The 17960-nt window shown below is 48.9% G+C and overlaps 1 protein-coding gene across 1 annotated transcript in view; it reads right to left on the reverse strand.

Annotated features, from left to right (window-relative positions):
• Window positions 1-15075, reverse strand: part of SLC6A4 (solute carrier family 6 member 4) — a 36843-nt gene extending 21768 nt beyond the window's left edge. The window contains exons 1-3 of the mRNA XM_065898036.1: window positions 14968-15075; window positions 13140-13283; window positions 11891-12035 (exon numbers count right to left, since the gene is read on the reverse strand). Coding sequence (XP_065754108.1) covers window positions 11891-12035; window positions 13140-13283; window positions 14968-15075 — 397 coding nt within the window. The remainder of the gene's footprint in view (window positions 1-11890; window positions 12036-13139; window positions 13284-14967) is intronic.
• Between the last annotated feature and the right edge of the window lie 2885 nt (window positions 15076-17960).

Below are 17960 nucleotides of genomic sequence, written 5' to 3' on the forward strand. Positions count from 1 at the left end.
ATTCATTCTTCTTGCCACTCCCCAGCAACTCCTGAGGCTAATCCACTTGTGTTCTGCAACAGTGGGCAGGCAGGGTCACCTCTCATCCACGCTGGAAGAGCCAGAGAGAAGAGCGTGGAGGTTACACATGCCAGTGTGACTGGTGTCTCTGTCCCCACATGCCTCAGGGCTGCCATGCCTTCATGTCACTGCCGTGGGCCAGGGTACAGGGAAGTCAGCTCAGTTCTCTGAGATGTCAAACATGGGGTAGAAATTCGAGCCCTTTCGGACTTTAAACCTATGGCCTGTTATAAAGTAGTAAGGAGCCGGGACCTTCCAGCTAACTTCATTCTTCCGGGTTTGAACTTTGTTTCTGCTTAGCTCAAATCACATTATACCTTTCTAGGAAAAGATGTCCAGGGATACTGCTACTGCTATTCATACTGCAAAGATCTGATACTAATCCTCCAAATCCAACAGTAGGAGGCTGGCTAGGAACTGGTAGCTCATAAAAAATGTGAGTGTAAAAAAAAAAAAAAAAAATGTGAGTGTATGTCTCCTACCCTGGTGGGGCTTTCGACGACTACAACTTAACTATCCACGTGTGGAAATGTGGAGACAAAAACGTAGTGAGTGAAAACTTAGAACACAAAGTGTGTAGATTCACACTGATGACTATGCACATAAATACTGACAGGGATCAGAAATGAACACGGGATGCAACTAATTAGAGTTTCATGTTTACTGGGTAGTTTCTTTCTGTAAAGTAGAAAATAAAAATTTTAAAGGGATTGATTGATGCCAAAAATATCACAGCAACAAAAGAGAAACCACCTCTATGTAGCGAGGGTGTGTGTGTGGTGTGTTAACGGGTTGGGGTAGGTGTCCTGGGTTCTACCCTATCTAACTGGCCCCCGCCACCGACCCTATCCCGGGTTCAAGGAGACAAACATGACCCATAGAAGGATATGAATTTCTGACAGAGTGATCTAGATAAAAACCTGTTCTGCTTATCCTTATGCTGCTGTCCCGCCTTCCCTGCCCCCATCCGTTCCCTGAGACCTCAACTAGACTTGATGGACTTTTAAAATAACCACACATCCTCTCATCCACCATAAGGTACCATCTACCAGGCTAAGGGATTTTTATTTTAAGGTGTTTCTGGTTTTGTTTTTGAGAGAGATGAGTTGTCAATATATTTGAATACACAGCTAAATTAAACCTGAACTTGGCAGTCTCTCGTTGTGCTGTTTGAAGAAGGCCTCTGTACTTCCCTCCAGCCTATATCAATGGCATGTTTTCCACATTAAACAGTGAAGAACTTGCAGACCAGATGGCAGAAATAGAGCTTTACCACATGCGGATGGTCAGACGGCACCCAGCTGACAGATCCTACCTATGACCGAGGCTCCCCTTCCCTGGTCTTTCTTTTTCCACCTTCAAAATTTTACCCAAAATTTTCTGTAGGAACATCTTCCCATCTTTAATACTGCAACTTTCTTCTCATTTAAACTGAAGCTCAGAGAGCAACTGTATCACCCAACCTTTCTCTGGCATGTCCACCACATGCCATACAGTGGCTCTGTCACCCTCCTGCTGCCAGAGTCGTGTGAATTTTTCTAGATTTCATTGACTTTCTCCCCTGGGGCACTCTGCAGGAAGTTGGAAAATGTGTGTGGGCTGGTGAACTTTGGTTGGGCAATGTATGTTCTTCAGGGTTCTCAGGGGTTCAGCCCCCAAGGTATTTGATCTTGATTTCTCGGCAATTGTTATGAGCAACTCCTAGAAGAATAAGACACCAGACTATTTTTGCTGAGCATTACAAAAGGTCTTGTTTCCTAAAATATCCCTCAGCATTAAAAAAAAAATTCATCAACAGCTGAAATAGCCCAAGTCATAAGAAAACCTGTTCAGAGGGTCCTTTAGCCCAATCATGACTTCAGGTTGCCTCTCCCCTGAGGCTGGTCTCTCTCCATCCAGCTGTGCTTTCTGGGGTTGCCTTATTGGGCTCCTGCCCCAATCATAGAACCCGGGGAACAAATAGATAAGTTACAGCCACACGAAGCCACCGAACAGGCAGGAGATGCACATCTCCTTTCAAAGACGAATCTGTCATCTAGGAGCAGATGGCCAGGCCTGGGTTCCCTTCTGCCTGCGGGATGCTGCCTGTGGATCCAGACTCCTTTCCCATTTTCCCGATTCTACAGAGCACTGAGCAGCTTTTCCTACTGAGACCAGTAGATAGCAATAGTTGAGAGCAAGCTGGCCCAGGAATATAGAAGGAAGAGATGTTAAGAAGGTTGCTTTCTAAGAATGTTGTCTTGAAAGCTTTCTTTTTTAAAAGGTATTTTTATCCTGCTGGGTAGAGAGACTGCAAATGAGTCCAATATTATAGCTGTGTCCTCTTCCAAGCAGACTTGAGTTTCTCCGTGGCCAGAAACAGCCCCAGAAGCCTTCCTGTGCACCTTGAACGTCTGCCATTTTCCCGGGCTGAGCAGGTGACCAGCTGTGGGTGGGGCCGTGCACGCCACCCAGATCCATGGTAGGATGACAGCTTGACACGCAGGAGCCTCATCCCCCAGGGGTCCGCACACGAGGGGCCGAGCAGTGATGCACTTGACAGAATGCTCGTATTAGCCCAGAGAGTGGGCTAATTCACTCCACCTCCCCCCGGCCCCCCGGTAAAAAGGATTGTTTCTATTTAAACTTCTCCTGATCAAATCTCCATTCCTCTTTCCACAGATTTGGTCTCTGTAGCCAGGGGAACCAGTATCTGAACAAGCATGTAATTACGGCGATTAGTCATGAAACCACCCAGACCTTTGGAAATGCCCGTGACCCTACTTGTCTGTTTGATGCCTCAGCACATCCTAAGCAGAAACACTGTAGAAAAATTTTTTTTTAAAACATCTTTATTGGGGTATAATTGCTTTACAATGGTGTGTTAGTTTCTGCTTTATAACAAAGTGAATCAGTTATACATATGTTCCCATATGACTTCCCTCTTGCGTCTCCCTCCCTCCCACTCTCCCTATCCCACCCCTCCAGGCTGTCACAAAGCACTGAGCTAATACCCTGTGCCTTGCGGCTGCTTCCCCCTAGCTATCTACCTTACTACGTTTGTTACACTGTAGAAATTTTATACTTTGACTTCACATGTCCAGATCAAAGTGAGCTCATTTCTCAGGACACTCAATTTTCATTTTCAAAAAAACAAACACAAAAACCAAAATAGAAAACCCCCCAAAACCAACATGAATTATGGGTTTACCACTGAGATGAGATTAATTATAGGTCATATACTCACGTGGCAATTGGCACTCTCTATTCAGAGGGAGTCTAGAGTTCCCAGGACACCAAGGATGATAGGAGTTACGGAGTCCTGGTGCCTGTAATGCAGTAAACACTGAACCTGGCCCTCTGCCACAGATTGGCACTAATTCAGCAGACACATACTGTCTGCCTACTATGTGCTAGGCTCTTGCAGACAAGGCAGGCTCAGTCCTGCCTTCGTGAAGTTTATGGTACAAGGCCAAAATACGACTGGTAGGAAAACACCAACATGCAGAACAAGGGAGAGCCTGGTGCCGCCTCCTAGAGCTGCCACACAACCTGTTGTAAACCGAGATTTCCGCTGACTTGACGCAGCATGTTCAGATACCTTGCGTTTTTAGCTTCCAAGTTGCCCTTGGGTTTTAAAGGTCTTCCTTTTGTTGCTATTGCATGGCTTCTGTCACAGGACCCTGGATTTTCACTGCTTCTGGCTCATGTCTTCACAGTGCAAAATGGTGGCTTGTATTTGTACCTGTTGAAGGGACCATTGAGTTCTCTGAGTGTCATAAGCCATGGGACTCCTACTCGCCTTTCAAACAAAATAGAGACTTCATGATCTGAACAGAGAGAGTAGAGAAAATCTTGGTTTTTGGACATAAGGGATAGAAATGAACTCCGCTATCACAGCCATCTCCTTATCCAAAGAGTGCCTTGTATGAGACAGTTTAACTTTTTGGAGAGGAATTAAATAGGCTATAATCCTCAGGGCCATTTGGGCCAGTTACCATGAGAAAGGAAAAGGGTCTCCATCCAGAACTTTCCCTGGGGGAGGATAGCTTCGAGCTTCTCACCACACAGGGTGTAAAATTTAGAGGATTAGCCATTTGTGCTGGGGTTGAGATCACTCCAGAGGCTGGGCAAAAGTACAAAGGATTATTTATTTTGACTTTAATAAAAAGAAGTAGATCTGGCATAGATAGGCATAAATAGCCCTGCTGTAGTGAACACGAACAGGAAAGCCTAGACTAATTACCTTCATTTTTAACAGTCCTTGTGTGTCCACAATCCATGGCTCTCCTGTTGCACAGTTCTGCACTGGAATCCCAGACCCATTACTTACTGGCTGTGTGACTTTGGGCAGATTGCTTAACCTCTCTGAGCTTCACTTTCCCCATGTGTAAAAGCAGATCCTTAAAATTCCTGCTTCCTAAAGGTTGTTGTGGAAATTAAATAAACGTATGACAAACACTTAACTCAGTGTCTAGCACATGGAAAGCATCAATAAATGACAGTGAGTTGATGGCCACTAAGCCACCACATATATGCAACGCATTCTGCTTTTCTACTCCTCACCCCAGTCCGAGAAACTGGGGCCCACAAGGCTAAGTGATTCGTAGCCCACAGCACAAGTGAGCCACTTGAGCCAGAAGCTACAGCTACCAACCCCTTCCATAGGCCCTCACTGGTTCTTGCTTGTTCCTCTCAATCAGTGGCTTGGAGTCACTGGGAAACTTGTAAACAGCAGATTCCTGGGCTGCTCTCTCGGAGATTCTAATAAAGAGATCCAATGCAGTGGGTGCTGCATTGTTAACAAGTACCCCAGGTTACTAGGGGCAGGTGGGCCACTGAGCATGCCCAGTGCATCGCCACCCTGCCCCTTCGCTCCCTCTAATCATCCTGTATCCTCCAGGCGTGGCTTAAGTTTCTATCCACCCCCGCCATGTAGCTTTCTCTCACCACCCCAGCCCAAGATGATCTCTCTCTACTCATTTGTCATTCCTCACTGATTTTCAAGTATCATTAGTTATCCTTTTATGTCTAGTTGCTTTGCATCCCCCTGGAAGCAGGGGCCATGGCTCATACATTCTGTACTCAAATACTTGCTGACCCGTGTGTGCCCTGCACAGCTCCCAGCACAGAGGGTCTATTTCAGGTTTCCCAGGCATGGGACCCAGGGAACCACAGCTGCCATGCTGGCAGGTGTAAGCCTCAGGTGAGGCTCTACTCTTTCTTCCCAATCTCAGGGGGCTGCCCCTCCTCCCTCCTCACCCATTAGTAAGATCTGCATCTCGGGGGCCGAGGGAGGACTGTCAGAACAATAATTTTAATGAACTCTGGATTGGAAAAGACTGACACGTCTAGGATTAAAGAAGAGCCCAGGTTGTGCTTTTAGACTTTGAAACAAGTACCAGCAGGCATGCCCGTCAAAGGTCTGTGTTCCAAACATTCATTTGTGAGTTGTTTGTTTGGAACTTGCAATATATTTTCTACCTACAGAAAGAAATGTTGTAAACGGTGGTTAATTTCCTAATCTAGCTTACAAAATCCTAGTTTAACCATAAAATACAAAAACACCTAAAATGCAAGCTGTAGAACACAGCATTGTTAAGTATTACAAAAGGGGGTGGGAGGTGACAAACTGATTAGAAGTTGTTTATTTTAACATTCTTCCTGGTTCCTGAGGAAAATTAAATTTAAGGAGAGAAGGATAAAGAGGTAGAGAAGCTTGTGTACAGAATCTGTGGAGGTGCCTTTAGAAGTTGAGGACACAGATCCCTTATTACATTTAACTACACAATTTACAAGTATTTGCAGAAAACAAAACTGCCTTCACTGTTTCAACATGGACAAGGCCAGGAAAGAGGCTTGGGAAACTCGAACAGGTGATGTGTTAGGTTAGGCAGAATGAGGAGTACTGGGCTTCCTTCGTGGCACAGTCGTTAAGAATCTGCCTGCCAACGCAGGGGACAAGGGTTTGAAACCTGGTTTGGGAAGATCCCACATGCCACGGAGCAGCTAAGTCCGTGCGCCACAACTACTGAACCTGTGCTCTAGAGCCCGCGAGATACAACTACTGAAGACTGCACAACTAGAACCTGTGCTCTGCAACAGGAGAAGCCACCGCAATGAGAAGCCTGCGCACCACAACGAAGAGTAGCCCCTGCTCGCCACAACTAGAGAAAGCCCGCACAGCAATGAAGACCCAACGCAGCCAAAAAATAATCATTAGAAAAAAGTTAGTTTCCTTAAAAAAAAAAAAAAAAAGAAAAAAAAGAACGAGGAGTATCACTTACACCTTCTAAATACTCTTTTCTTGTTATAAAGCAATTTATGCAGTAAATAGAAATCAAGATTTAAAAACACATGGGAGCACTTCCAAACACAGATTGTTCTTTTCCTTAACACAGGTATATTACTAAGACTACTTTTGTGTGAAACAGACATGATTGGACCCACAAAGAAAGCCGAGAGAGGGAGAGACAGGAGACAGAGAAAACCAGACCCAGGGAGAGGGTGTTATGAAATGAGGGCAGATTTACCTGTGGCAGCTGGTAGAAGAGAGAAGGGGAGGAGAAAGGGATTCGAAGTGGAATTAGATACAATGTGAGTGAAGAGGAAAGGAAGGGGGAACCGGGCCCATTTCTCTGGGTGGGGCAGGGAGGGGGAGAACTAAATGAGAAGAGAGATGGGTGGGGGATGGGGGCCGCCTCTGCAGCCACAAGCTGTTTGTGACTTGGGTAACGTTGCTCAAAGGTGCCTATGCTCTTAGGTCAAGTTCTGAAATGTGCTTTACCATGTGTCACACACACATGGTTCGGGAACATTCATGAAAAATCAGTTCATCATTACACAGAATTGATCTAGTTCTCAGATGTACTGACATGAGGGCAAGAGGTAATTTCCCATCTCTAGGATCTGATGGTCTCAAAAAGTAACCCTCTGAGGGCTTCCCTGGTGGCACAGTGGTTGAGAGTCTGCCTGCCAATGCAGGGGACACGGGTTCGAGCCCTGGTCTGGGAGGATCCCACATGCCGCGGAGCAACTAGGCCCGTGGGCCACAGCTGCTGAGCCTGCGCGTCTGGAGCCTGTGCTCCGCAACAAGAGAGGCCGCGATAGTGAGAGGCCCGCGCACCGCGATAGAGTGGCCCCCGCTCGCTGCAACTAGATGAAAGTCCTCGCACAGAAACGAAGACCCAGCACAGCAAAAATAAATTAATTAATTAATTTAAAAAAAAAAGTAACCCTCTGAGCTAAAATGGACATCACTGAGATAGTGAGGGAAATCTGAATATGGGCTGTATATTTTATAAAATATTTTATCAATGTTAAGTTTTCCAAATGTGATAATTATGGGGCTCTGGTTATGTAGGAGGATGTCCTTGTTCTTAGGAGACACGAGCTAAAGTATCCAGGGGTGAAGTATTTGGATATCTGCAAATTCTCACAGGTTCAACAACAAAATTATATATATGTACATATATATAGTATAATTATTACATTAGTTATATCATATTATACATAATGTATCAAGTTATATATATGTTAACATGTGTAAAAATTAGATACGTGTCTAATTAGAGAGAAAGCTCAGGCCCAAATGTGGCAAAATGTTAACAACTGGTGAAGGTTCACTGGGCCACTTCGCCAACTTTTCAGTTGAAATATTTCAAAATTAAAAACTGGGAGGAGATGGGATCGGGCACATTCAGGGTGGTATGGTCGAGGGGTGGGATAGGGAGGGTGGGAGGGAGACACAAGAGGGAGGAGATATGGGGTTATATGTATATATATATAGCGATTCACATTGTTACACAGCAGAAACGAATACAACATTGTAAAGCAATTATACTCCAATAAAGATGTAACAAAATACTTATGATTACCAGGGGGTAAAGGAGGGAGGGATAAATTGGGAGACTGGGATTGACATATACACACTACTATATATAAAATACATAACTAATAAGGACCTACGGTAGAGCACAGGGAACTCTACTCAATACTCTGTAACGGCCTACATGGGAAAAGAATCTAAAAAAAAAAAAAGAGTGGTTATATGTGTATGTATAACTGATTCACTTTGCTGTACACCTGAAACTAACACAACATTGTAAGTCAACTATACTCCAATAAAAATTTCCTTTAAATCATAAAACAAAAAAATTGGGGGGAGAAAAATAATTCTAGCCCCCAGACGAGCTGGGAAACATCCAGTCAGTCAAACCTCCCTGCTGCCTGGAATAGCATATCTCCTCTCTCCCCGTCTCTTCCCTCCCCTTTCCTTCCTGCCCCAGCTCCTCTCTGAAACAAGGGAGAGAGCCAGCTAATTTAGCGTTTAAAACAACACACCCAGCGGAGAGAAAAAAACAGATGCACAGGAGACTCAAGTTCGAGGCCTGGCCTGGAACTCGGGGCTGTGGGCGAACTTCAACAAGCCACGGAGGACTCGGGCCGGCTCCCCAGAGAGGCCCCTTCCAGCTCTGCCCTCCCCTAATTCTAGGGAATCCCTTAGTTAGAGGGGAAAAAAATCAGTTTATCTTATTTTCGTGCAGCAGCTCCATAGCAAAGGAAATACCATCTTCTTTCCCCTTGAGTATGCCCCAAAAGACCACACGACAACACAAGAAGGGAAAGGCCCACTGACTGGCTCCCTCTCACTGAGCCCACCTACCAGGCTCCAGCTCTGGATTTGCCCAGGGCGCACAGGTGGCTCTCCTACATCTGCCACCAGCCTCGTCACAGATCCGACCTCTTCCCTTTCTACCTCAAATAATGACATGAAGAACTGGACCTCGGGATTCCAGGAGACCTTCCAGTGCCAGACCCCAGGCACCGGCAAGTGGCATGGGGACCCTGGCAGTCAAGCTGGCCCTGGGACACCACCTCCGTGTCTCCACGTCGCTGGGGTTCATCCCTCACTTTGCAGTCCAGGAGTTTTGGGGGTTAATGGAGAGCTATCCTGTCCCGGCTTTTAGAAAGCCTAGGGCTTACAGTACCCACACTCAAGTGCCCTTGGTCCCGGGCTGGGGTGGCAGCAAGGGAGCTGCTGCCAGGTTCCAGGGGAGCCAAAGGAAAGAGGAAAATAAGGCAGCCTGACTGCCTCTGCTTGCACAGGCCTTATCTCCACTCATTTCGTCACCCCATTAAACACCTGGCTGGCAAAACACTTGGTTTACAAAAATGTTGACGTTCAGTAAGTGAGCCTTCATCTTCCCAGGTGCTGACAGCTGACAAAGGTCAGGCAAGAGGAAGTGCCCCCTGCACACAGCCTTTACTCAGAGATCATTCCTGCATGTGGACCCACGTCAGTTCGCTGAGCTCTGCCTAGAAATGGGGGGCTGTGCTGGCCGACGTTGGGTCTCATGCCCACCCTAGAAAAGCAGGTCACCCTCTGACCAGGGGAAGTCATTTATGCCAGGGTTCTTTAAAATGCTAAGTTTCATCTATTTTCCACCTGGGTCTATTTTCCATCTTTCCCTCCTAGAAAGATGGCAGTTCCCTTTCCTTAGGGTGCTATTTGGCCCAGTTAAACCCAGAAATGGGATTCCCCACAGGAGCAGGTGAGTCGACATCACTTGCCTGAGGAACAGAGAAACGGGACGCTTTATCAGACCTTTGACTCCACTCCCAAGCCTGTCCCGTGGAACACCACCAACCTCAGTGGACTGCAGCCCACTGGCAACAGCTCAGTGACTGCAAAGCAAACCAGCCCAGCCCAGCCCAAATCTCTACCGTCTGGGGGCCGTTTCTCCTGCCCCACACCCTGGGCAGTTTGCAAAGGGGATTCGAGGAGTCTAGGAACTCAGGTCCCTGTCAGCTGGACAGGGTTGAGGTGCAGGACTTAACTTGTGCATGTCAGTGCGCAAAGCCCCTGCCTTAGAGGGAAAGCCGGGGGTCCTCAGAGGACCCTAATCTGATGGAAACATCTGGGTAGAGAGTCCTGGCCCCCAGGCATTTTGCACCATCACTTCAACTCGTGTTTGCTTAAAGCAGAGAGGCGAGGCTCACAGTCACAAAGTGAATGGAGGGGACGCGGACACCATGTTAGGCAGGGCCCCCCAGCCCTCGCTTAGAGCTGAGGACCTCAAGACCCAGAGGAGCTGATCTGTGACGGGGAATAATTAAGGTCTGAGGTACCTTCTTAAACTGACAGAAACATGACTGCATAATTTTCCCTTTGGCCATCCAAGCATCTTTAAAAAGTCAAGTCATGACCATATCCTGTTGATTCATTAAAGCCAAATTAAAATTAAGCTTCTTCAGGCAACCCTGCCTTTGTTCTCCCAAATTATACCATTCGAGGAGTATGAAGGAGAAGAACTGCCATTTACTGGCTTAATGTCTGGAATTACCTGCATTTCTCTTTGGAGGGGGACACATCCAGGATGTTTTTGCAAGCCTGCCATAAGAGACAACACCCTCCAGCCAAGCACCCCATTCCACGGTCACCTCACCCATTTGTGACTCTTTAACATGCCTCTCCGAGTTTCATCAAAATGCTCAGACAACTCTAAGAATTCCCCAAAGAGGAATTTCTGAGGTTTTGCTGATTCCATAAAAACTGCAATGTTATTCCGTCCCCACAGCCCACCCCTAGTATAAATATTTTTAAGCAAGGAGACAAAAGAGATGGGTTTGAATATCTGTGCTGGTGTCACATCTCTGAAATGTCCTAGATGGATCACCGGAGTGTTGAGGGGACTTTTGATTAATTGTGAAGCAGTTGCAAGTAACCTGCTCTTACTCAGGTTCAGTGAAAACAAAGGAAAACCCGTGCCCAAAACAGCTTGCACAAACCCCATAAGAACATGCATCTCATCCACGCTGGAAGTGGCCACCCCAACCCGAGTCTGTGGTAGGAAAATCTGAACCTTTGAGCACCAGTGGCTTCACACAAAAGCGAGCAATGGGACAGAGTCAAAGCTGTGTGTTTCCCTCCACTCCCCAAACCCAAACAGCCATGTGCCATAGCGCCCTCCACTTCATTAAACACAAATCCCAACGTTGTTTTCTTAGACATTTTTCCTATGTAACTGAAGGCAAAACACATTAAATATTTGATCTCTTCTTACTCTGATGAGAGCTAGCAGGCTCATAAATAATCCATTGACCTGGTTCATTTTTCTGGACAAAACTGATCATAAAAATACATACACACAAGCCTTTGTAATGTCTGACTCTTAGAAATTCCACCCCTCTGAAATTCTTTAGAACCCCAACTGAAAAAGAAATTCATTATGCAGAAGACCCAGGGCAAAAAGAAATGTTTCTTAGTGTTCTTTAGCTCCAGAGATCCTTTTCAAAAGCAAATTTGAATATACACATTTTTCAAGCAACTGATGGTTACACACTTCAACCATGTAAAACAGCTCGCTGGAGTTTTGGGTTTCACATAAATTCTGAATGACTGAAGCATGCATCGGCTCTGCCAGGGAAAACTACCCAAGGGCACGGAGACTCGTCCCACTTACGTGTCATTCAGAGATTTCTCTAGATATTTGGGCATTTGCATCCACCAGGACTCTCCCCCCAGAGACGCCTGCACACAGCCCCCTGCACGCGATGGCCGTCAGTGAAGAGCAAACAGAAGCCATGGGTTGAAAGTAAAGCAACTTTTCCTCCCGACCGCAGGACCGTCCTGAAGGGCTTTCCTGGGCTACTGGGCCACCCGAAGCCGGGCAGCCGGGGACGAAGGAGCGCTCCGAGCCGGTCGCCCGCCCGCGTCCCCTTGTCCCCGCTGCCGATTCCGCGCGCGCCCACCCTGCCCAGAGCCCCCGCGCCGGTGCCCGGAGAGGCCGGGCGGGATGAAGTTCGGGAGAGAAGTGGGCATTAGAAGCCGGGAGGAAAGCGGACCCACCTGCCGGGAGTCCGCGGAGGCCGGTCCGGAGCTTCCGAGGCGGGCGACCCTCGCGCCCTCGAGGCACCGGGGCGTCGCTGCCTGTGCCTGTGCCGACGCCCGCGCGGCCGTATTTGTACTCTCGGCCCCTCACATGGTCTGATCTCTAGATATCCGCCGCCAAAGAGCTCTTAAAGAATTTGTGCGTCACTTTTGAGCTGCAGAAACTTTACGTTTCCCCGCGGCTGCGGCTCTGCGTTCCTCCTGGGGAGGGGGAAGGATAGGGGATGGGGGGGTGGGCGCGCTCACCGGGGAGGGGCCGCTGGGGGTGGGAGTGGAGGGGGAGCCGGGGCCCGGGGAGGTGAAGGACCCCTTCCCCGCAACATACACACTGACACACACACACACACACACACGCACACACGCTCCCCGGAAGGGGCAGCGCCCTGGGAAGAGAGGGAGCCGGGGGCGGTGAGGGGCGGGCAGCAGGCCGAGAGGAGCTAAGAATCCTGACCCTCGTGTTCGTTAAGCTTGCGGGGGAGGAGCTGCTCCACAACCCACAGGTGTAGTTCCTCCCCCAGCAAATTGCTCCTAAATTTTTATTTAGTTTTCGGCTCAATGTCACTTTCTCAGAAGGATCTCTCTTGACCACTGACACCCCCCCATCACCCTCACCCCGCATCCTGCCCTATTTTCCTTCCTGGGACTTAGCCCCTGGCTCTCCGTCCGGCTCCACCGCTGGGAGGTGAGCGCAGCCAGAAGGGACCTTGTTTAATTCCTCGCCCTCCCCGGTGCCTCCAATAAAGCCCAGCCTAATGGCTCACAGTAAATACTTGCAGAAGGAATGAATGAATGAAGAATTCTTTCCCATTTTGTTAACCAGCTACAGTTAAAAGCAGTATCAGAACAGTGGGTGGTGATCTGGAAAACGTAGTATATGCCGGTGGTGTTGGGCGAGCGGGTGAATTAACAATATTTTAATTATCTGAAGAGGGTCAATAGGAGCCTATTGTGTTGAGCCATGTGAATACATTGCTTCGATAACTTTTTTAAAAATTAAGTTTAAAAGTGAACTTAATGTCATTATATTTTCAGTAAAATTATTTTTTACATTTGAGAAGAACAGCTGCAGTACTTGCTCTGTGATGTCCCTGAAGCTGAGATGGGAGGGTGAGGGCTGACCCACCTACTTTTCCCTAGAGGAGGCCAGGGTCCCAGCCAAGTAGAAGGCAGAACAGAAACAACAATTGCAAGTTTGCAGCCCCTGTACTTGGACGGAACGGAACCCAGAAAGCTGAGCTGGCAGCCAGCTGAGTTGAGTTGGAGTCTGCAGGGACTGAGCTGGAACAACTCCGTTCCCGGGCGTGGGCGGTGCCCCAACCTGGGAGGAATCAGTGTGAGGTTTTGGCGCCACCTAGACGTCAGGGTGGCGATTGCAAGGAAAGCGGGACGGGCTTCATAGAGCGCCGGGCTGCTCTGGTGAGCTGGCTGGCGATTCCCCGGGCAATCTTGGGCGTTTCACCCCGTGGCCAAATCCCGGGATGACACGGTCCACATTAGGCAGCGCCTCCCTTCAGATGAACACAACGTGTGAGCACTGTGTGAACAGGGACTACGCAAGTGTAAGGTGTGGTTCTGAGGAGGGGACTGGGGGCAGTGGGTGACTCCAGCCCTTGGCTAAGGCTCTTGTCTCTCCACCCAGTCTGTCCTCCACGTTGGGTCAACGTGACTTCTTTTTTTAAGATTTTTTTTTTTGATGTGGACCATTTTTAAAGTCTTATTGAACTTGTTACAATACTGCTTCTGTTTTATGTTTTGGTTTTTTGGCGACGCAGCATGTGGGATCTTAGCTCCCCGGCCAGGGATCAAACCCACACCCTCTGCAGTGGAAGGCGAAGTCTTGACCACTGGACCGCCAGGGAAGCCCCCTCAACATGACTTTTTAACACCATTCCAGAGTCTCATGAACTTGCTGAACACTCCTGGCCTCCTTTCGAGGACCTAATACCCATTCCTGCCCAGCCACCCCGGCCCCTCTCAGAACTGCTGTTTTTGCGGGGGGGGGGGGGGTGGGCGGTGCTGGCCTAGAGAGTGGGACTCCCACAGACCTGGGTTAAATTCCAGCTCTGCCCCTGTGCTGTCCGTGGGGGTTTGTTCCCACACAAGGTGAATCCCTTCATCTCAGCCAGTGCGGCCTTCAGCTCCTTTGTGTGTAAAATAGGGATCACAAGGATGGTGGGCACCTCCTAGCCGCAGGGAGGGAAGGGGCTGGTGTGTGCAGTAACACCAGGGCCCTCTCCACCCAGGGAGACCCCACCCTCCCTCCCTCCTCGGCCTTGGACCACCCGAGGCCAGTCTTCTCCCCACTCGCTCCCTGGCTGAGGGGTGGCATCAGAAAAAGACATTGGGATTTACCCAGACTGGACCTTTCCCTTATTCCTCACGCCTCCCTGGCACAGTCCACACAGAACTATTGCAGACGGTCCATCCTCTCTCTACACGTGTGCTGTCGCTTCTTCTTGTCCCTGTGGGTGTCATCCCACAGAGACCAGTTGGCCTCAGCTGCCCCCCTTCCCCTCAACAAATCCAGCCTCTCTCCTCCCTAAAGCGAAGTCTTCCCTGTCTTGCTTCCCATGCTCGTTGCCACATCTGCCCTGTCTTTCTCCAGCATCCGGACTCCCTCCCTGGTGGAGCTCCTTAGTTCCGGCACCTGGTCCCACTGCCGGGGGGCGGGGGGGGGGGCTCCACTCGACCGCCCTTCCTTGCCTCCCGATCGGGGTGAGTGGACAGACATTATCCACTGCCCAAGAGAGGGCAGCCCTGTACCCTTCCCAGCTGTCCGCCTCCATCAAAGCTTCTTCCCGACTGAGCACCTGCTCCACGCCAGGCCCCGAGGAGGACACACCCTCTGCCCTTGGGGGTCAGGGAGAAGGGCTGTGCTGAGCATGGAAGGCATTTGGGAGCCCTGAGCGGGAGAGGCGTTGATGAAAGCAGTGTTCCCAGGGAGGACTGACATGGGCTAGAGGAAGCAGATGGGTTCCTTAGACCGTGAGTGCAGTTGTGAAGCAGGTGTGAGGCAGGCAGGCACCAGCACACACAGGGAAGAGACGGGAGTCAGACACCGAAGGAGAACCTGTGGGGCTCGGCGGCTGGTGTCTGGGGAAAACAGTGCATCTGTCAATGATGCCGTGAACCTGGGCGATCATGGTTCAGCAGGACTTTCTCTTTGCTCCACTAGCTCTAGATCAGAAATAGCAGGGCCTCCAGCCTGCTATGAGGCTGCAGAATAAAGTCTCGCTTTGAGAGGTAAAGAGCACGTTTAAGTATTTCCAACCTCTCCCCAGCTCTCTCTCCCTCACCACACACAGACACCGCCACCAAGGAGACCCACTTCCTGCGTGTCTCAAGGCCCAGCAACTGTTCCCCTGTGGAGCCAGGCTGGGACACACGGTGTAAATCACAATAATGGAAGACAAGGCCCACCCACCCCTTCTTGTGGGCTCTTTCTCAGTACTCCAGTCTTTAGAGTGTCTCACAGGACCCCCTTGTTTCTCCTGGGACGTGGCATAGTTTTGGTGATGGGGTCCACGGTCAACCATGCGAGGGGTACAGCACCTCCAGGGCAGGATTCGCTGCCACTGTGAACCCTGGGCTCATGCCCAGAGATCTACGTAGGAGCCCCCCGTGGGAGGCTGTGTCTGATCCATGAAGCAAGGCCAAGGGGAGGAGACGAAAAGCCCTTTCAGGAGCGCCAGGAACTTGACATGCGGTGGGGGTGGGGGGTGGGGGGTGGGGGTGGGGGTGGGGGGGGTGGGAGAGGAATGCCCCGAGGAAGGCAGAGAATATTTGGAAGTAGATGACTTGTGTCTTTGGTCACCTTTTCCTGGCCCCCTCTCTCCCATTTCTTATGAGCCTACTGCCTTTGCTAAACAAACCCTGTTCCCTCAGATTTTACAGGTATTGTGACTTCCCCGTGCTCTTTCTGTGATATTTTTGAACCAAGGTTTTTGGTTTTTACTTCCTTGCTACAGGATTCCCTCCCCTGATTCTGAACACCTTAGCTAGGGCCACATTCTGGAAGGCAGCTGTTTTTACTTTCTACCTTGGCTGAGAAGTCGCAACCGGGAGAAGTACAGAGTACCAGGGAGGGACGCCAGCCCTGTGCACGCACAGACCTGTGAGAGCCCTCAGATGTCTCCTAAATGCCCACCTCCTCCGCTAGGCTCTGAGTTCCCAAGGGAAGGGGCTCTGCCTCCCTCCACGTCTCAACACCCAGCACTGTGTCTGCATACAGCAGGCCCCATAAACGAGAACTGGCAATGAACGACTAGGAAAATGCCTTTCACTCTTAGCAGACTTGAAGTGTCCTAAGAACCAGTGCCCTTGGCGCTGGTGAGTAAACCGTGGCATATCTGACAATGGAGAAACAGCTAGCAGTGGAAGGAGTGAGGCAGTTTTCTCTGCGTATTGAAATCGCTTTAAGTATGTAGAAGAAACTGGGAATCGTAAGTGCCTTGGAGGGAAGGGACATTAAAAGTAGAAGGGAACCCTGGTTTTTCATGGTATTCCCTTCTGTATTACTCAAATATTTGCCATGTGTAGGTAATATTTTTATAAAACCTTTTCAGAAAGGCAACATTGTAAAACATTTATAAAAGTTCTTTTTAAAAAAAAAAGGAAGGAAGAAAGAAAAAAAAGAGAGGGGAAAGAAAGAACACAGGAAGATGTTCTAAGGGCCCCGAGCTTGTGGCAAAGCAGGGGAAAAGCCTGGAAGATTCTCAGCTCCACTTCACGCAGCGCAGACATGTTTCCTTCCCAAACGGGGCCAAATTACTCAAGACCACTGTAATTTTCTTTTGTTCCCTCAGGAAGGAGGCAAATATTTTCTCTAATTTTCTAACCAGGATGCTGTGAGCCAAGAGGTGACATCCAGGGCTTTGCTCAGGATCCGATCAAGAGGGGCAGGACTATTTTTAGAACCAAGTCCTCTGCTTCCAGCCCCCGAAGTCATTCCTCTCCCCTCCGTCCCGCTCCCAGCTTTCTTGGCCTGCTCAAGATTACACTCACCCTCTCTTTAGCTCTTCTTCTCCTCCAGGAACTTCAAGATAACTTGGGCCTCTGCATATAGGGAGATTTTCCCTTAGTCTCTTCTTGGAAAACTGATCACCCTCATCCTTGATGTCTGTGGTCACTGTGGTCAGAAGTTAGTTTAAAACCGGTCAGCTTTTCTTTTCCTTCTCCAACTTCAAGCTCTTTCCTAACAATTATGGTATTTACTGGAAAACTTCAGACAAGTCATCTGCTTTTGCAACCGGCTCGTGTATACACATCTTATTTTCCCAACTACACGGCACGTTTCTGGAGAGCAGGGAATTCCTTTAAGCCCCAGAGGGCCTCACACAATGGACACACTGGAGAAGCTCTGTGAGAACTGGTTATTACCAACGGCTCCCACTTACTGAGCCTCTATCTCCCAGGCACATTACCTGCAGCCTCTTTTGTTCTTTTCTACCACATATGGGTAATATGCAGTCTTTTCAACCCTTTGGCTATATTTTGCTGTAAGTGTTATTTAAAATATAGTCCTTTTCAAGCTGTGGCTTTTCCTATTTAATACATTTCAAAATACTTTTCAATAAAGATGGTATGGAGACTGAGGCTCAGAGAGGTTTGGTGACTTGTCCCTGCTTACGTGGCTCCAGGCAGATCAGCCAAGCCGTCTGCCTGAGTCCAAAGTCGCTGGGATACTCACTCTGCTGGGTTGATTTGAAGAAAGAAAGGTGCAAGCGGTGAAAAAAGTGGAGTAAACTTTTGAGGGTTTCCCCCTCTCTTCTACTCCCCTTATGCCCGTCACCAGGAAAGCTAGACCTTTCTGTTAAGCACTGAAATGTGACGATCCACGGGGGCTTTGTTCTCATTCTAATTGTCCCTACTCAGCAAGTTATCGGGAAGCCCACTTCGGATCCATGTATAAACTTTTTTTTTTCCTTTGGCTGCGCTGGGTCTTCATTGCTGCGCGAGGGCTTTTCTCTGGTTGTGGCGAGCGGGGGCTACTCTTCGTTGCGGTGTGCAGGCTTCTCATTGTGGTGGC

The sequence above is a fragment of the Phocoena phocoena genome, chromosome 19, assembly GCF_963924675.1.
Source record: "Phocoena phocoena chromosome 19, mPhoPho1.1, whole genome shotgun sequence".
Taxonomy (NCBI): domain Eukaryota; kingdom Metazoa; phylum Chordata; class Mammalia; order Artiodactyla; family Phocoenidae; genus Phocoena; species Phocoena phocoena.